The sequence below is a fragment of the Phocoena sinus genome, chromosome 3 (genome assembly GCF_008692025.1).
Source record: "Phocoena sinus isolate mPhoSin1 chromosome 3, mPhoSin1.pri, whole genome shotgun sequence".
In the NCBI taxonomy this organism is placed as follows: Eukaryota; Metazoa; Chordata; class Mammalia; order Artiodactyla; family Phocoenidae; genus Phocoena; species Phocoena sinus.
The window spans coordinates 144,151,217-144,170,819 of NC_045765.1; the positions used below are offsets into that span (position 1 = coordinate 144,151,217).

The 19,603-nt window shown below is 42.5% G+C and overlaps 1 protein-coding gene across 3 annotated transcripts in view; it reads right to left on the bottom strand.

Moving 5' to 3' along the window:
• SKP2 (S-phase kinase associated protein 2) overlaps positions 1-19,603 on the bottom strand; it is a 32,264-nt gene that overhangs the window by 5,279 nt on the left and 7,382 nt on the right. For 2 of the 3 annotated variants that reach the window (XM_032628632.1, XM_032628633.1), the window contains exons 3-9: positions 15,201-15,312; positions 12,913-13,056; positions 11,809-11,943; positions 10,234-10,332; positions 8,907-9,037; positions 2,683-2,734; positions 2,402-2,509 (exon numbers count right to left, since the gene is read on the bottom strand). In XM_032628632.1, the coding sequence (XP_032484523.1) occupies positions 2,402-2,509; positions 2,683-2,734; positions 8,907-9,037; positions 10,234-10,332; positions 11,809-11,943; positions 12,913-13,056; positions 15,201-15,312 (781 nt within the window). The remainder of the gene's footprint in view (positions 1-2,401; positions 2,510-2,682; positions 2,735-8,906; positions 9,038-10,233; positions 10,333-11,808; positions 11,944-12,912; positions 13,057-15,200; positions 15,313-19,603) is intronic. The other variant, XM_032628635.1, reaches the window with a different exon arrangement.

A 19,603-nucleotide genomic window follows, 5' to 3' on the forward strand; every position in this document is an offset into this window, starting at 1 on the left:
ACAAATCAGTGACAACAATGCTGTGAGCGTTCACACCTAGGTCTGTGGCTTCAGGCCCACGCTCTGAACCATCAATTCACACTGCTGCAAATATTACTATGAAAGCATTATCATCCCACTGGATACAAATATGTGAAGGCTCACAGCCTCCCCTTAGCCTCTGCTCAAGAGAAAGCACTTGGGTATTCTCTGCTTAGCTCCTTTCTCTAGGGAGAGAAAGAACAAAAGTAAGACACGTGGATAGATGCTCTTCAGAACAGCAACGAGAAAAGAATGATCACTGCACTCCAGGGTGCTGCACAGGCAGTGAAGCTGAAGCCTAGATGGCAAGGACGGGAAAGAATGGTTGACAGAGAAGCCTTTTTGGGTGGACACTGCAGGCTCCTAGGAGTTCTGGATGCTAGAAAATTCAAGTGGCAGGAGATTTTAATAAGAGTTCCATGCATATGAATTGAGACCCCAACATCTGAGAGCCCTGAAACTAAATACTAGCATTCCTTTTAGGCAGTGCTTTCCCAAATGAGACGCCCGCTCAGACCCTGAGCCCCAAGATTAATTACAGTGATTTATTAAAAAACGTAATTACCAGATTCCCTAATTCTACTAGTTAACTCTATGTAGCTGAAGTATCTTATTCATTAATTCCTTTTCTTAAAAAAATTATTTTTTAAAAATTGAAGTATAGTTGATTTACAATGTTATATTGGTGTAGAGCCAAGTGACTCAGTTATATATATGTATACATATATTCTTTTTCAGATTCTTTTCCATTATAGGTTATTACAAGATATATAGTTCCCTGTGCTATATTCCAAGATACTGAATATAGGTCCCTGTTGTTTATCTATTTTCTATATAGTGGTGTGTATGTTAATCCCAAACTCCTAATTTATCTCTCCCCCCTGCTGCCCTTTCCCCTTTGATAACCATAAATTTGTTTTCAATGTCTGTGAATCTATTTCTGTTCTGTAGATAAGTTCACTTGTATCTTTTTAGATTCTACATATAAGTGATATCACATGATCTTTTCCTTTTTCTGTCTGATTTACTTTACTTAGTATGATAATCTTTAGGTCTATCCATGTTGCTGCAAATGGCATTATTTCATTTATTTTTACGGCTGAGTAATATTCCATTGTATGTACATGATATATATATATATATATATATATATATATATATCTCACATCTTCTTTATCCATTCATCTGTTGATGGACATTTAAGTTGCTTCCATGTCTTGGCTACTGTAAACAGTGCTGCTATATTCATTAATTCTTGAAACTAACTTACAAGATGCAAACCAGTAATTTGAGGACTACATAAATTCTGTGCTCAAATTCACCACCTTTCTTTGGTAGGAACCAGAAGCTTGATTACCTTCATATGGATAGTGAGTTTAAATGAGGTCAGCAGCCTAATTCAGGGCATACTGGTTGGAATGCGAAAGAAGGGCACCAGGCCAAATCCAAGATACTGACTTCTTGAGGTTTTTAATAAAACTGCTATACAGTTATATTTGAACCAAGGAAGAATTTTCCAGCCCTTTGAAATATAGGAAAACTTCTTAAAACTACAGAGATGATGTTATTTCCAGGACGACTTGGATACAGCACTTCTTAAAAGGAAGATGGACCCAATTCTGTTTTTGTTGGCACTGCCTTGATTTTGTGGAAGTTGCTGAGCAGGTACAAAATTAATCCCTGTAACAGCTACCAGATTAGATACAGACTACTTTGCACGTGTCCAGGAGACCTGGAATGCAGACCCAGCTCAGCCAGTGACTCACTATTCGGCTTTGGGTAAGTTACTTTACTCTTCTGGATCTCAATCTCCCCCCTTTTCAAAGAGAGCATCAATCACTCTTACAATACTTACTACTTAAATTGTTTATTTTTTCCATTCCTTGACCATCCAGTACAGATGCCACTAGAAGATTACAGAATTTTTCGTCTAAGCTCAGATGAAGGTTTTTGGAATCAACTCTAGTAGACTTGAAAAGTTTCGGAAACACACACACACACGCACGCACGCACTCACGCACACACACTGGGTCTGCCTACCCCGTCATATAATCTGAGCTTCCTGGGAGTAAAGGCTATCTTCTCCCGCTTTTGTAAGTTCTCCACAAGTAGTAGTACAGTATTCTAATATTTAAACTCGCTCACAGCTAAATAAATGTTTAGTAAACTACCTCAAGCCACTCAACTTTTCTAGACATTTTAAGCAAAAAATTTTGCCTTGCTTTTTCTATTTGGCTAGTCTTTCCTAACCAGTGTGTGGTACACTAATTTGATGTTTAAGTAAGTTTTAAACATCTGCTGTTAATAATGGATTTTACCACCAAGGGACATCTCTTTTGGTCCCTGCCCTCTGCTTGCTTTAGAAAACAAAACTACTTACAGTAAAGTTTCAGGTATTATGTCATAGCACCGACTGAGTGATAGGTGTTGGAGGTAGTTGAGCTGGAAGAATTCCGGAAAGCAGTCACTTTTCAGCATGACACTATCGCTGTAACAGAAGGAAAAATTCAAAATCTAGCCATCAATACCAGATGGAGAAGACAGGAATAGTCTTATCGCTTAGTTCCTTCAATTCAACATATTAAGATCCTTTCTTCATTCAGTGAGCAATCATGAATTTTCATTTAAAAAAAAATTTTTTTGTCTTCAATAAAAACATACCTTAAGTCTAGGTGGACAAGACTGGGACATCTTCCAACTAAGGTAGAGACATCTAGAAAATAAATGATGGTCACTATCAAATGAGGAATCAGACAAGGATCCCTGCTGTCAGTACTTCATTTCACATTGTGCTGGAAATTCAGAATGGTGCAATTAGAGTCACTCACTATTAGAGACAAAAAACAAAATTATCATCTTGGCATATAAGACTTTCTACCTGGAAAATCCAAGAGAATCATCTGAAAAACTACTGGAAATACACAGTAAGAGAACTAACTGTGTAAAATGACTGGAAAACAAACTCCTTAGCTTGTCTATGTGCCAGCAATAGCTGGCTGGAAATAGGGGAAAACAAGCCCTATTCACAATAGCAAGAAGCAAAACCAAACAGCACAATATATATAAACAAACAACATATCATAAAGGTACCACTCAAAATCAGTGGGGGAGATCATGGATTATTAAAAAATAATATGGCTACCACAACTGGAAAAAATTTACTTCTCCAGCTCAAATAAAATATCCAAATAAATTCTACATGTTAAAAACTTCCAAATGCAAAAATGAATAATTATTCATTGCATCTTGGGATAGGTAAGGAAAGGAGTTTCTAAACATAAAGTAAAACATAAAGGGAACACTGATAATTTACTACATAAATTTAAAAAAAATTTTTATTTATTTATTTTGGTTGTGCTGGGTCTTCATTGAGGCACGTGGGCTCCTCTAGTTGCGGCGTACAGGCTCTACAGCACGCAGGCTCAGTAGTTGCAGCGCGCGGGCTTAGCTGCAGTGTGTGGGATCTTGGTTCCCTGACCAGGGATCGAACCTGGCCCCCTGCATTGGAAGCGTAGAGTCTTAACCACTGGACCACGAGGGAAGTCCCCTGCTACATACATTTTTAAAAATTCTACCATGTTAAAGCAAAACAGAACAAAAGCGGAATTAAAGATGTTAAAGCAAAACAGAACACAAGCAGAATTAAAGAGGTATCAGAAAACTGAGAATGTTTCCAACAGAGTTAATGGTCTTATTATATAAAGAGTATTTTAAAAAAATGGGCAAAGAACATAAACAGATACTTTCCAAAATATAGACATAATAAAAATGGAGCAAGAAATGCAAAATAAAATTATTGCTTTTCTGCCATCAAATGAAAAACAAATCCTATTATAATGCCCAGAATTGATGAACTATCATAAAGCAGGTCCCCCCATATACTAAAAGTGGATATTTAATTTTATGCACCCTTTCAGAAGACCTGATTTTTTTTTTGAGTGAACTGATCTTTTTTAAAAAAAAAGTGTTCAGGGTATTACACATTTAGCTCTTTGGCTCAGTAATTCCACTTTTAGAAAAATAATTAGAGATATGCATTAAGATATTCATTGTAGTGACAGTTACAAAAGCCCCTCCTCTGATTACTTTAATAGGTTAACCTTCATCCAATCTATGGAACACAATGCTAATAGCAGCTATTAAAAAGCTTTTTAATAACATTTTGTGACATGAAAAAATACTCAGGATATGTTGTATAGTGAAAACAAAACAAAATATATAAAATGCATTATAGTCTCAATTTAGTTAAAACACACAAACTCATATTTACACAGACACACACAGAAAGAAAGGGGGTTGGGGGTTGGAAGGCTGGAAGAAAATAATCCAAATGTTAACTACAGTCACCAATGATGGTAGGATCAGAGATAACTTTTCAGAATTTGGAAGAAAGTCACATGCAGTACTTTGTAATCAGAAAATGAATCAGTGTTATTTGCTTTGAAAAACAGACAAATTTTATTAATGTTTGAGGGTTTTTTTTTTTTTTCCCTTCTCACAGCCACATCTTCAGTCCCATCCCCTCCCCTGAATCCTAGACTTGCATTTTCAACACAGCCAACACGCCCACTGGGCCATGTGATAAGCATCTCAAATTTATGCCTAAAACCAAACGCTCGATTTCTCCTTTCAATCCGCTCCTTCCCTAAAGTCTTCCCCATCTTAGTAAGTGGGAACTTCACCAATCCAGTTGCTGTAGCCAAAACCCTGGGAGTTGTACTTGACTGTTTCCTCAAATCCCACATGCAATCTGTTACCAAATCCTGTTAGGCCGGCTTTCAAACTGTGTCTGAAATCGGATCACTTCTTACTTCCTCAAATGTTACCACCCTAGTCTCCAGCAGCCTTTTCCCAGCACAGCACCAGAAGGAGACTTCAAAGGTGAGTCAGATCATTTCACTCCTGCTCAAAACACTCCAATGGCTTCCCATCTTACTCAAGAAAAAAAATGGAAACAGAGCTTTTGCCCTGGCTTAGAGAGCATGCCCCAGCTATCTCAGCTCCTACCATGGTCCTCCTTGCCTCCCCCCTCACTGGCTCCCAAACCGAGAGGAAAAAAAACCTCACACATTAATAAAGTTTGTCTATTTTAAAAAATAAATAACATTTATTGATTCATTTTCTGATTACAAAGTAGCATGTGTGACTTTCCTCCAAAGGCACTTGTTGGTCCTTAGTTCTAGAATGTTCTTTGCTTACATATCTACACGGCTCACTCCTTCAGGTCTGTGCTCAAGTGTCACTTCCTCAGGGAGGCCTTCTCTTTGACCATTCCATCTGAAAAGAGCCCCCTACCCGCCACACTCCACCTAAGCACTCTGTTTTAAATTCTTCCTCCTTGCATTTTCACCTCCTTTTATCACATTTAATTCCTTGTTGATTGTCTGCCTTCCCCACCAGAATGGAAGCTTCACAAGGATGACTTTCTCTGTTCTGTTCAAGGCCACGCCTCCCAAGTCTGAACAGGGCTTTACGCATTATAGGGGCTCAATAAATTGGAATAAATTTGCCTCATTTGTCACTAAAAAATAAAGAAGTGCACACACAATTTTAAGTGACCCATCACCTCGCCAGCCAGCCAGCCACCCACAAAACCCACAACCAGATACAATCTTATTTTGCCACCACCTGGGAAAGAACGAAACCTTGGGGGATAAAACTGGTCAGTCTCTGTCTCCAGCTCTTGTTGAAGCCACGGTCTTCCCTCGGTGGGAAGAGTTAGTAAACAGCAGTCCCTGCCAAGATTCCTCTTCACTGTCTCCTTCATTTCACTTGAGTTAGAAGGGATCTTAGAAACCACCTAATCTAACCTGTCATTTTAAAAGAGAGACAATTCTAGCTAGAGAAGTCCAAGTAAATCCAAGACCAAAAGCTAGGTCCTCCAAACCTCATTCAGTGCTCATCTGGGTAGAGAATGAAAACATCAACAGGTGGGCTTCCCAGGTGGTGCAGTGGTTGAGAGGCCACCTGCTGATGCAGGGGACACGGGTTCGTGCCCCGGTCCGGGAAGATCCCACATGCCGTGGAGCGGCTAGGCCCGTGAGCCATGGCCACTGAGCCTGCGCGTCCGGAGCCTGTGCTCCGCCACGGGAGAGGCCACAACAGTGAGAGGCCCGCCTACCGCAAAAAATAATAATAAAAAAAAAAATCAACAGGCAACCGTTACTGATCTCTCATTATGTGCCAAGAATAATTCAACATCCTGTACACGTATTAACCCATTTATTCCTTACTCTAAGAGGTGGGTTCTGTTATCTCCATTTTATTGATGAGAAATGGAGGAACAGAAAGGTTAAGTGACTTGCTCAAGGCTCCCCAGCAAATGGCAGAGTGGGTACTTGACCCCAGGAGGTCTGGCACCAGTCTGTCTTGGAGCTAAAATACAAAATCTGTATTACCATCTAAACAATGGAATAGTGTGTGCCACTGCTAAAGACATCCATTTAAAAATCTTTGACTCCCACTGTATAATTAAGGAAACTAACACCTCAACTTCTACTCCACGTCTGTGTCCTTGCCCTGAATGTGTCTAGCAAGCAGGATTTTACCACCTATTATTCCTGCCAAAACTCAGTAAAAAGGCGATTTGTTCTTTTTCAGAGGAACAAAGGAAAGGGTTTTAAGCCAAACTTGGACACAGTTTACAGCAGTCTGCCTACAGCAGAGGTTCTCGACCTTGCCCCCAGAACCTTGGTTCATTACAGAAAAACTCTCAGTAAAGAAGTGGGAAATTCAGATATGGGCAGAAATGTACATAGCGCACTGTCTTCTCTTGGGGATGAAGAGGGAAGAACCAGGGGTGGGATTCACTGTGAAGAGGATGCTCACTGGTGGGAGTTTAAAATCCTTGGAAGGCCACTTGGCAATAACTATCCAAAACTTGAGAACGGAACCTAATCCCTGAGCTGGCAATTCCACTTAGAAATGCACTCAAAGGTTCACTTCTGTCCGTACAAAGTTGTTTATAAAAGGGAAAAACTGGGCTTCCCTGGTGGCGCAGTGGTTGAGAGTCCGCCTGCCGATGCAGGGGACACGGGTTCATGCCCCGGTCCGGGAAGATCCCACACGCCGCGGAGCGGCTGGGCCCGTGAGCCATGGCCGCTGAGCCTGTGCGTCCAGAGCCTGTGCTCCGCAGCGGGAGAGGCCACGGCAGTGAGAGGCCCGCGTACCGCAAAAAAAAAAAAAAAAAAAAGGGAAAAACTGCAAAGATTCTAAACACTCATTACAAGGAGATCAACGGAATAAGTTATGAGTGAATCAACACAAATATATTTGATGGAATATCACACAGCCACTGAAAATGACATTTGTGTAGCGACTAAAATGGGGTTACCTGAAATAAAAACGTTACAAAGAATTCCATACACCATGTCCCATTAAAAAAAACACTTTTTAAAAAAACACTTTTTAACAGGAAAAAAGACTGGCAAAATGTTAGCGGGATTATTGATTTGTTTTTGTGTTTTTACATGTTTTGGGTATATTTGAGAATGACTATATAATACTATAACCAGACTTAAAATTGTGTTTAAAGGGAAAAAATGTAGAACAGAACATTTTTCTGTTAGACACATTCTGCAAATGTTTGGTTCAAATCTTTTTAAGTATATTAAAAACTATAATAAATAAAAACACTTAGATGAGCTGACACCACCATCAAGACACGAGGGTAGGGCTTGAGATATGTGGCTGGCTTAACTAGGCTCTGTGCAGCCCACAGCCCGAGATCATGAAGGGAACTGTTAAAATGCTAAGTGAAATAAGTCAGACAGAGAAAGATAACTACTGTATGCTATCACTTATGTGAGGAATCTAAAAAATACAACAAACTAGTGAATATAACAAAAAAGAGGCAGACTCACAGATATAGAGAACAAACTAGTGGTGGCCAGTGGGGAGAAGAAGAGACGAGGGGCGATACAGGGGTAGGAGATGAAGAGGTACAAACTGTTAGGTATAAAATAAGCTATAAGGATATATTGTACAACATGGGGAATATAGCCAATATTTTATAATAACTATAAAAGTAGTATAACCTTTAAAAATTGTGAATCACTCTGTTGTATACCTGTAACTTATATAATATTATATATCAATTACACTTTAATAAAAAAAAAACCTTGCCATTTGCAAAAACTTATCTTTGCAAATTAAGATTCTGTCAATATTAGACAAATAAGACAAAGCATAACTGAACGTTGAGGCTTATAAAGACTTTGTCACACATTACCCCTGATTTCAAGTCTGTGTTTGTCTAAAAAGCCTCATTGCCTTCTTAGACTGAATTGAGAGGAGTTAGTTATAAATATGAAAGAGGGTTTATAAACAGGGTTTTCAACCTTGGTGCTACTGAAATTTAGGACCAGATTCTTTTTGGTGTGTTAGTCTGCCATCCTGTGCCTTGTTCACCAGCATTCCTGGCTTCTACCCACCAGATGCCAGTAACACCCCTGCAGCCGTGAGAGTCAAAAATGTCTCCAGACTTCGCCAAATGTCCCCTTGCAGGCAAAATTATCCCCAGTTGAGAACCACAGCTTAATACTGATCAAACGCTGCACCGATCGATTTTTATGTTGGGGTTTTACCTAACAATTTAGTTAATGAAAAGAACTTCTTCTGCTTAAACATAAATTGCTTTAAAGGATAAAGGTTTCCACTTTCAGATTCTGGATTCCAACCCTGCTACCCACTAGCTGTTGGCATTTACCTGACCCTTCTGATCAGCCAGCTGCTACCTCATCTGAAAAATAGGAATAGGAACACATGCGCTGGATTAAATGAGACAACTTATGGAGGACCACGCCTAGGAGATGCTCGAGAAATCAAACCTGCTGTTATTGTCGTGGCTGCTGTGGTTAAGGGGCCGGCAGCCCGGCAGGTCTTACCCGATCTCTGCAGATTCTTTCGGTACCCGCTGAGATTCAGCTGGGTGACAGTCTCTGACACGTGTGCGACAGCCACCTGCACATGCTTTTCAGTGAATTCATAGCACCAGGAGAGGTTCAGTTCATCCAATCTGCACACAAGAGGGGTGATAAGGAAAGCATGAAACCGTTACCCAGAATGAGTTCTCGACGTAGCACCGCCTAAAGCTGCAAACCAAGAATATACAAAGCCATCGATTCCTTACCATTTTCTGCACAGAACCTCTGCTCCTCTAAGCAGCTACATTCGCTCACCTGAAACTGCTTTCTCCCATCTTGTTCCAGTGTGTTCCAGAAACTTGCCAGGGGATGTGAGCCAAGGGCCTAGTGAATGCTGCCCCCTTCTGGAAGAGGAGGGAAGCGCTCTCCTCTCCTGCTCAAACCTCATTGCAGGACTAGATGGAAAAATTCTAGTCTCTATGCTTTCTTTCTCAATCACCCGGGTTATTAGCAAACAACTACACAGTATGAGCAAGCGCCCGAGATGCTTTAAAAAACTGTTGGATTGTACCGGGGATTCCTAATCAAGAGATGCCGACATTACAAAAATCCACTTTACCTTATTGGGCCTCTGCTAACTGAGCAAATGAGGGCTTCAGAGAAAGAGTCCAACCATTAAACTATACATCCCAATCCTGGCACTGCTGAGAAAATGTAGGGCTACCATTTTATCTCATTGATAACATTCTTAGCCAAAGGCAATCTACTTTCAACAGATCATTAAGTAGAAATAAGTACAATGTTATTAGCACAGAGACCAAGAGACAGTAAAAAGGACACAGACACAGACACACACACACAGTACTGGGTATTCTGTGAACCATGTCCCCCCTCACTTATTAATTTCTATAACTCTGTAACCTTATTTATATACTGATATTACTACATAATATAAAAGATGTTTTTAATGGAATCACCCAAATTCATGGTGTATTTTGCAATAACAAATTTAATCCAAACTGTTGTTAGGTCTACAGATATTATAGGGAAAAACGCCTGACCGTAAAGTCAGGTATAAACAGATACTGTTTGTACATATTGTTAATAAACACACTACTACATTTTCTGTATTTTAATAGTCACAGAAAAAAAAGGGATCACTACACAAGTATCCTTTGGAAACTTAATCGATTTGGCTTCTGAGTTTGGCTGGAAAGTTTGGAGGGCAAAAGGCATTGCATTATCCAAATCAAGAGCTTGGAGAGTTAGGTATAGCTTAAAATTTTTCCTTGATTCTATTCTGATGTGAAACAACAGTTCTATAATCAAAATCTCAAATCTCTCCTACCTGCAACAGCTGCTCAGCAAAGTCTTCAGGGCAGATTCAGAGAATCCAGAACACCCAGAAAGGTTTAATCGCACTAAATTTGTGTTCTGAGCAAGATTGCTGGAGAAAGAAGACAAAGTCATAAGAACACCAACAAGACACTCACTCAGTCAACAAGCACGAGGCTAAGTGAGATAGTTAAAAGCACACAGGCCTCTGAGTCAGAAGTGAGTTTAAATTCACATCTTACTATCTGGATGACACCAAGCAGGACGTTTTGCCTTCGTTTATTATCATCTGTGAAATGGCAAGATCAGTACCTTTTTGGTAGGGTTGTTAAAATTAAATGATATAATGTAATAAAGGCCTTAATAGTGCCTGGCACAGAGAGTCAGTCCACAACAAACACGGATCAATGTACTTTAAAAAAAACAAAAACAAAAAAACAACCCAGCAATGAAATAAACATTTTTCCATTTCACCCACAATTGGTAAACTTCTACTTATAAAGTCACTAGGTTCTTTCAATCTTGCCCTCTCCTCTACATTCCCAAATGCCTCATGTTAGTGAAATAGTGATTAAGAGTGAGAGTTCTGGAATCATACTATATTGCCAGGTTCAAATCTTGGTTCTGCCACCTACTAACTGTGTGACTTTGGACAAGTTATTCAGCCTCTCTGTTCCTCAGTTTCCACATCTGTAAAAAGGGAACAATAAGAACATGCTTCATGGGGTTGCTGTGAGGATTAAATCAGAATATCTCTAAAGAATCTAGTATCTGGCACATGGTACGTGCTCAATAAATGTTAGCTGCTATTATTATCATTATCTATTTTTTCCCATCAGGTATCATCATTTCTTACCTGAATGAATACAATAGTATCTTAACTAATCTAGTTTCTTTTATGTCTGACTGACCCTCTGAGATGCCCAGTGAGTTAATTTTCTCAAATTCAACTCTGACATGTTCCTTCCATCCTCAGAACCACTCTCCTCTCCTCACCACACTTCCTTCTTCACAGCGCACAACAGAATCCAGATTTCTTCCAGCGTGGCAGGGGCCCACTCCACTATGATCTGGTCTCTGACCACCCTCACCTGTCATCTCCCTCACTGAGCCCCACGCTCCAGCAATTCCCGACCACTTCAGAGTTTAGACCCAACCAGACTGCTTCCTTCCCCATATCGTGGGGGAGAACTCCTACCTATGTATTTTCAATACTCAGCTTAAGAGTCACTTCCTCTGAGAAGGCTGCCTTCTCGAAATTTAATTAGGTCTCTGTGTGTTGCCACACATTCACCAACGTACCTAACAAACACACAGCACTGTAATTACTTGTTTCTCCCATGAATGAGGGAGGGACCATGCCTTGATTCATCCCTGTATGTCTAGAACCTAGCACGAGCCCTGGCAATATAGTTAGCATGCAAACTTTGATTGCCTAGGTGAGTCCTGGAAAGTTTTGCAGAAGCTGGTACACTGCACTGGATATTTTCTGAGTCCATCTGGATATGGACAGGACACCCCAGGTACACTCAGGAAACAAAATTAACAAAACAACTGCCTTTGTGACACGCTCCTGGCTGCCACTCACTTGACAATGGGATCTGAAAGCCGTAGGCCTTCTAGACTGAGATTCTGCAACTTGGAGCAGTGAGACAGAAGGCCGTGGAGGGTAGACACATCGATCACCGAGTTCGACAGGTCCATGTGCTGTACACGAAAAGGGCTGAACACAGAAGGAATAAAAAGAGGTTCCACAAGGTGGCTCACACCAGCAAATCCAGATCACATCCGACCCTTCTCCTCCCCACCTGGGCAGTCCATCACAGACAAGACCCTAAATACTCATTTCAAATATTAGCTATAGTTTTGGTCATAAAATAAGTTGCTACTAGCTAATTCCCACACTCGTTTGTTTTAAAATTCACGAGCATTTTTGCCAAGTCCAGATGTTGTGCCAATATAGTCCCACGTAGAAAATTAATTAATGGGCACCGTGAGAAGGAGCTGGATGTGGATGACAAAAAGGTTATGCCGGGCTTCCCTGGTGGTGCAGTGGCTGAGAGTCCGCCTGACGATGCAGGGGACACGAGTTCATGCCCCGGTCCGGGAAGATCCTACATGCTGCGGAGTGGCTGGGCCCGTGAGCCATGGCCGCTGAGCCTGCGCGTTCGGAGGAGCCTGTGCTCCGCAGCGGGAGGGGCCACGACAGTGAGAGGCCCGCGTAACGCAAAAAAAAAAAAAACCACACACACACCAAAAGAGGGCCTTTTTTTTCCAGATGCAAATTTGTCCACAATAGGATCAGAAACTCAAGAGTAACAAAGCCTGAAAGGATGCCTCACATTTTTTCTTGATCAGAAATGGGCAGTGGGGAAATAGCTGGGCTGCCTTGCATCTGTTGGTGAGGGCTCTGCTTAGCTCCTGCCTCATGGGACTCCGGACACCCATCTACTGAGGACCCCAAGTACATCTAAGACCCTGGGAAGAGCCCAAGAGCAACCCTGCGTTAAAATGGGAATGATGTCACTGAAACCTGTGCCATGTTTCAACACAAAGGTTACGCGGCAAGATATGCAACTAACTCTCCATTATGCACAGGTGACCTGCCATAGGGCATACAGCTGAATATAGGAAAAAAGACATTTTGATCTGTTTTCCAACCCAAGATTTTCCAGGAATTTTCCTTTCTTACCTGAAACGTTCAACAAACGGTTGGTCCATAAACGATCGTGGGCAGCGGAAGGCAACCACCCCTCGAGACAGCAGCCGACCAACCACGTCTGGGTGGAGGTTTCTGCCCGTGAGGTCTAAGGTCTGCCAGAGAGACTCGTCGAACCTGGGAAAGAGGAGGTGCTGTGTTTGGTAAGCCGGGACACTGGTTACTGGAGGCCCTCGACACCGTTACTAACGTGAGGACACGGCCACTAAATTGCCTTGAAGCAAATTCCGAAGGCACCTTTGTTTTTGACTCCACAATTACCTATGATATTTTTAAGGCATTTTTGAATAGCTCTTGGTCCTATCACGCATAAGCTTTTATCTTCCTCTTTATATGGATTTCCAATTTAGCTGGTTCAATGCTATCAGGTGCAATGCAATGATCTAGAACCAGAGAATACAATTGCAGGGTTCGAATCAACTCGATAACTTTAAAAATGATTGTTCAAATCACTCAACTGATTACCGAACGAGTAGATAGGTTCAAAATGGCCCAAACGATCCCACTTGAGAAGCGTGAACAGGCTACCTCTATTACCCTAACGAACGTGTAAATGTACCTGAAAGAAGGAAAGTTTTTACCACTTTATTATGAGACAGAGTTATCAGATATCTATTAGGAAAAAGTCATAGTTCAGCTCTGTTTTACAATATCTTAAAAGCTTAAAATATATATATACGCACAAAAATATAGGTATATACATATGAACTAATGGGAAGGAAAAAAGTAAAAATATTTAGATTTTGGATAGTGTTTCTGAAGCAAAAACGAGGTACCAAAATGCACGAAACACGATAAAGCTTTAATACCCAGAGATTAATTCAATTTAACAAAAACATGAGATCAAGCCCATGAGGAGACATTTTAAATATCTACAAGAATTTTACTTTTTAATACTGCTTGCAGACCACTGGCTAGAGCTTCGAAATAATTCTACACAAATTGTCAACATGTTATTCAACCTCTATTATTAAGAAGGTAGGACTGCAGTGCCTGGCATATAACAAGTGCCTAATAAATGTCAGTTATAACTTTTACGACAGTTGAAATGAAGATGTATAGACTCTGCATGGAGAAGACAGCCGGCGGAAAAAGAAAATCAAGATGGGGTCACTTGGGCGGGGATAAGTGAAAGTCAACCACCATTTACCTGCTCCAGTATTCCAGGTGGGCAGACCTCTCCGTGGCTCTTCTAAGCAGATACAGTCAGCCCTCCCTATCCACGGGTTCTGCATTCGCGGATTCAAGCAACCACACATCCCCGGATACAGAGACAGACTGTCCTACGCCATTTTATATAAGGGACTTGAGCATCTGTGGATTTTGGTATCCACAGGAGGTCCTGGAACCAATACCCAGAGGATACCAAGGGACGACTGTAGCCCACGCCTGTAAATACCTAGAGTGTCTTATTTCCAGCACACCCGTAAATGGGAAGGGTAGGGGCTCCTGCTGTCTCACAACGAGAGTCCTAGATGTGTGGAGGGAGAAGAGAGACAGATGGCCTTGAAGCACAAAGCGAAGCATGGCCAGAGGTTAATGGGTAGGAGAAAAGGTGAAGATGGAAAGGCAGTCATTTCCTCCCCGCTTCTGGCCCGTTACTGCCATCCCAGCTCACCAAGACTCCCCCTGTGCAGCTCACCGTCCACACCTGAAAAGTGCTGCCCCTGAACCAACAAAAACCCCAACAACTGTCGGTTGCCACGCGCTGAACGTTTCTACGAGCTGAGCACTGCCCTGGCATCTTTATACCGCATCCTCACAGCGGCGCTGTCCTGAAGGTACCGTCACCCCCATTTAACATATGGGGGGGGGAACTGAAGCTCAGAAGTGTCAAGAACCTCGCTCAGGTTCCCCCAAAGCCTAAGCGGCAGAGGCTGGCTTCCCACTCAGGTCTAATGCCAGATCCTCGAGTTCTCTCTCACTGCACTCACTGCCCAGCCCAGCCGGCGGGTGGGCAGCAGCTATGCCTTCACGCACGCCCATCACTCCCCTCACTCTCGGTACGTTGCCCAATAAACACGGGTTACACTGAATACAGGGAAAGGAGGTTTTCAGAAATGGGGTAAGTCACTTCCGGTAGCTCCCTCTCTTCACTCTGAAATAAGACACTGATTATTAATAAAAGGGAGAAGATACCTAGTCTGCTTTGTGCTGCTATATTTTTCTTGGTTTTCAGTTTCAGCAGACCCAAATGAATAAATAAATAACCCTTCTTTTCTCCTCATCCACATATAGCAGAAGGGGTGAAAAATACTTACGCTAGATGATACCATCTCTTACAAACACTGGAGACTTTCAGAAGTTCAGGGAGGCACAGACAGGAGAAGATTCCTAAGAGCAGCTCGTCTGGAAGGGAGTCCCATGAAACACCTTTGAGGGGGAAAAAAAAAAGAAAAAGTGTCTTCCCATCACGATTCTTTTGCCCTATCAAGTTTACTGAACCTTTTCATGCACTTAAAGCATATACAACACGTAGCTTAAACAGGGGAATTTAATGCTAAATGAATTCCTCATCCTCACAAATGTTTTTCTGTTTACCCACTGTCTATGTACCCTGAAGTGGGTACCATACTTTTTCAGCAAAGGAGAAAAGAGAACATCAAGAATACTTTTCATAACAGTCTTCTCTTCAGTGCCCACCAGCCAGTCTTAGGCAAGAACGATACTAACAGTGGTTCACAGCAAGTCCCACGCCGCTCAGATCTCAGACAGCAATGTCTAAGACATCACGATGCTTTTGGTTGCTAAGGAACGCCTCACTTCTCTCTGAAGTGGATTCAGTGGTGGATTTATCAAGTAGTGACCTTATTTAAAAGGCAAAACGAACCTTTCTCCCTCTTCTTTCAGGTTTACAGAAAGCACTCAGAAGTCAATTTACCTACAAGTGCAATATCAAAAAGGTGTTCCCATCTATTAATTCAACAAATATGTACTGAGCACTTAACTCTGAAGCCAGGGATCATTTCAGGTGTTGGGGCGAAAGCAGAAAACAAGACAGACAGAATACTTTTTCATGGAACTTACATTCCGGCGGGAGGAAATGATCACGTGATATTAGATGATATGCTAAAAATTGTTCAATATGTTAAAAAGTACATGATATGTTCAAATTGATTAGTGCTATGCAGAAAACTTATGTGGGATAGAGGACAGGATGGGGAATACGGGGGCCAGTTGTCAAAGTCTGAGCACAGTGGCCAGGGAAGACCTTACCGAGCCGGTGATCGCTGAGCAAAGGCTGAACAGAGAGGGGGCCAGCCTTGTGAGTCTCTGGGGTGTGTTCGAGGTGCAGGAACAGCATGTCTGTTTTAAGGAACAGCAAGGAGGCCAGTGTAGAACAGAGTGAGCAAGTTGTGGGAATGATGGAAGAGGTCAGAGGGGTGAGGCGGGGCCGGGTCAGACAGGGCTTGAGGAGCCTCAGCTTTGACTCTGAAGGGGGTTCTGAGCACAGGAATGACGGCATCTCACGGAGGTTTTAAAAGGATCACTCTGGCTGCTGTGTACAGAATAAACTGGAGGGAGAAAAAGGTGGATGCAGGAAAACCAGTTTTCTTAGTCTTATAAAAGCAAACTCTAAACAGCTATTCAACAAGTATTAAACTCTCACATACGAATGTACAGATTAACCCACAAGATCGGGTTAACATGATAATGGCCTAGAAGGAAATAAGTACGCACCGAAGAAATACTGAGTGATTTAGATTAGATTTAGAGTGGTTAGATGAGTTCAATAACTTGCCTTCTCAGTCTCTCTCTACCTCCAAGCCACCTGCTACACCAATTCTAGTGCTATCCTCTCTTCTCTGTGATGGTTAATTTTAGTATCAACTTGACTGGGTCAGGGGCTGCCCAGATATTTTGGTTGAACACTATTCTGGGCGTCTCTGTGAGGGTGTTTCAGGATGAGATGAACATTTGATCAATGGACTGAGAAAAGCAGATTGCCTTCCCCTGTTGTGGGCTTGCCTCATCCAATCCAAGGCCAGGTTAGACCAAAAGGCTGATGAACGGAGAACTGTCTCTCTCTCCTGTCTCTGAGCCGGGACCTGGGTCTCCTCCTGCCTTCAGACCTGGATTGAAACTTGTACCACCTGCTCTTCGGGGTCTCAGGTCTTTGGGACTGAAGATCTTGGGACTTTTCAGCTTCCAGCACTGCGCAAGCCAATCCCTTATTAATAAATCTCCCTATATCTCCTATTTGTTCAGTGTCACTGGAGAACCCTAACACTCCCACCTCCCCATTTAAAAGGTGTCAGTGTTTACTGAACACGGACATTACACCAGGCTCTGTGGAGAACACGATGGAGAGCTGGAGAGAGCATGGAGGAGAGTGATAAACATGGCAGTCCGACTCTTTTCTCCTATTCCTGGGCAATCTTTGGAAAACGTCCGTGCCCATCCCTCAATGAGACCCTTCAGTGGTGTCCCTTGAATATTCAGCCTAAAGTCTATACTGCTTAGCATGAAATTCAAAGCTTTCTGGCAGTGCCCCACTTAGTTTTCTAGGTTCATTATCTAGAAATATGCTCCAGCCATTTGGAGCTACTTGGAATTCTCAGAATGAGTCATCCTTCGTCACATCTCAATGCCTCTGTACATGCTGTGCCCGCCCCCGACTGCTATTAATTTAACATCAAGTGACCATTAATGCCCCAACTCCTATGGACGGCTTCCCATGACATCACCAAGAACAGGTGGCTTTTTAAACCACGATTTCATTATTTGCTTACTCACCTGGGTAGGCCCCCACAAGGCCATGGGTTCTTGAGAATGAGAACCCGATTTTTTTTTCTTTTTTTAAACAGTCTTTGCATTCTAAGGACACAATGCCTGATACATTCATCCATTCATATATTTATTGAACATGTCCTATATGCTGAGATCTGTTCTACAGACAAAGATGAACAAGGCATGGCCTGCTCAGACTTTCAGAGACACAGACAAATAAACAGGAAATTCCAAGCAAGTATCACCATGGGCTGCGGTAGGGTTCAGGGTGCTGTGCTGTGCTGTGCAGGGTATGGGGGTGGAGCAGTGGTCAGGGAAGTAGCCTCTACGGAAACATGAGGAGGAGAGATGCAGCTGCTCAATGAACCCCTGCCCCTCCCTCTCTAGAGAATAAAATAAAGGACTGACTGAGGCTCTGAAACCTAGGGGCAGATGGAGGAAGGCAGATAGATCATCCATGCTGAGCCTGGACCATGTTCTGGGCAGGTAGCTCCAACAAACCTCCATCACTGCCACACAGCTCCTGGTCCAAGGTCAGTGTGGACAGAGCTTCTCCAACAGGGCTCCTGTCCTGCTCCCCAAACTGGAGAAAAGTTTTTCTTCCATTAACTCTTCTTAACTCCCTGACCTCTGCTGCTTCTCGCGTATACAGACCAGATGCTGGCATTTCATTCGGCAAAAAAAATCACACACTTAGTCACTTCGAACCTAACATGTTGAGATTTTTACTATGATCGGCACAGACCATCCTGACACCACGTGCTTGACCCCCGTCACAAGTGTAAGGACTACTGGATTGAGGAAGGAGCACAGCTTCGACTGGAATTCGACTACATTGCCTCCAAGACTACGAACCTTAGGCCCTTAGGCAAGTTACTCAATCCCTCTGGGGCTCGGTTTCTTCATCTGTAGGAATGGGAATCAGAAGGTTTATCTTGCAAAGTTGTTCACTATGAAGATTAAATAACTTATGCCAAGAGGTCAAGCAGTGGAGAGTCAAACTTTCTCTTTCTTGCCTCTATTCCTCTCCTTTCTCCATAAAATCTGTACATTTTCCTCTTGTAACCTTTTCTTTTCAATGCTGCTTGGAATTTTCACCTACGTGAAAACACCCACGGTAGGAGTAGGGTTTGGACAAGGGCTGCCTGGTATGATTTACTGAGACCCCCAAACTGTCTTCTACCCGAGTTTGGGGTCCCCAGAAGCAGATCCTGAGAACATGAACTAAAGTAGTTTATTTGGGAAGTGATCTCAAAAGTACTGGAAAGAGGGAGGCGAGACATGGAAGGGCAGGAAGCCAATTTGGGTATGTGAATAAGCAGATTACCGCTATGGGCAACTAACTGGGTTCCAAATCTGCAGGGCACTCCAGGGAAGCATATGGCACCTGCCCCAGAGTGGTCCCAGCCAAGGGCACAGGTGCTGGGGCATTAATCCACCAACTGCTGTCAGTCGTTGGTTGGCGGCTTCTGGGAAAGGGCAGGAATGTTGACTGCCTAGCACCTCTGCCCAGAGAAAGCCCTCAAACACAGTGTCATCTACATGGAGGAGAAAGCCTTCGGCATAAAAGGGAATGGTGACCTTCAAGGAGCTATGGATGGGGCACCAAAATGTCTACCAAAGATGGTGAGGAAAGGAAATAGGGAAGCTTGTTGTGAAGTGTAGGGCAGGAGAAATACATAATGAACTTGATGCTTCCCATTTTATTAGAAAGACATAAGAAATCAAGAACAATTAGAATATGAGATCAGTAATTCAAATGCTAGAAGGAAAATGTGGCAAGCGATGAATGCAGATGTTTTCCGAGGACAGCAAAGCCAGGCAATGAAGCCACACAAGTAAGCTAAGTCTAGAATTAGGAGGGCTTTGCACTGCAACGTCCATCTTCACCTGCCCAGCTCCTAGCCATCCTTCAGACCTCAGCTTAAGTGTC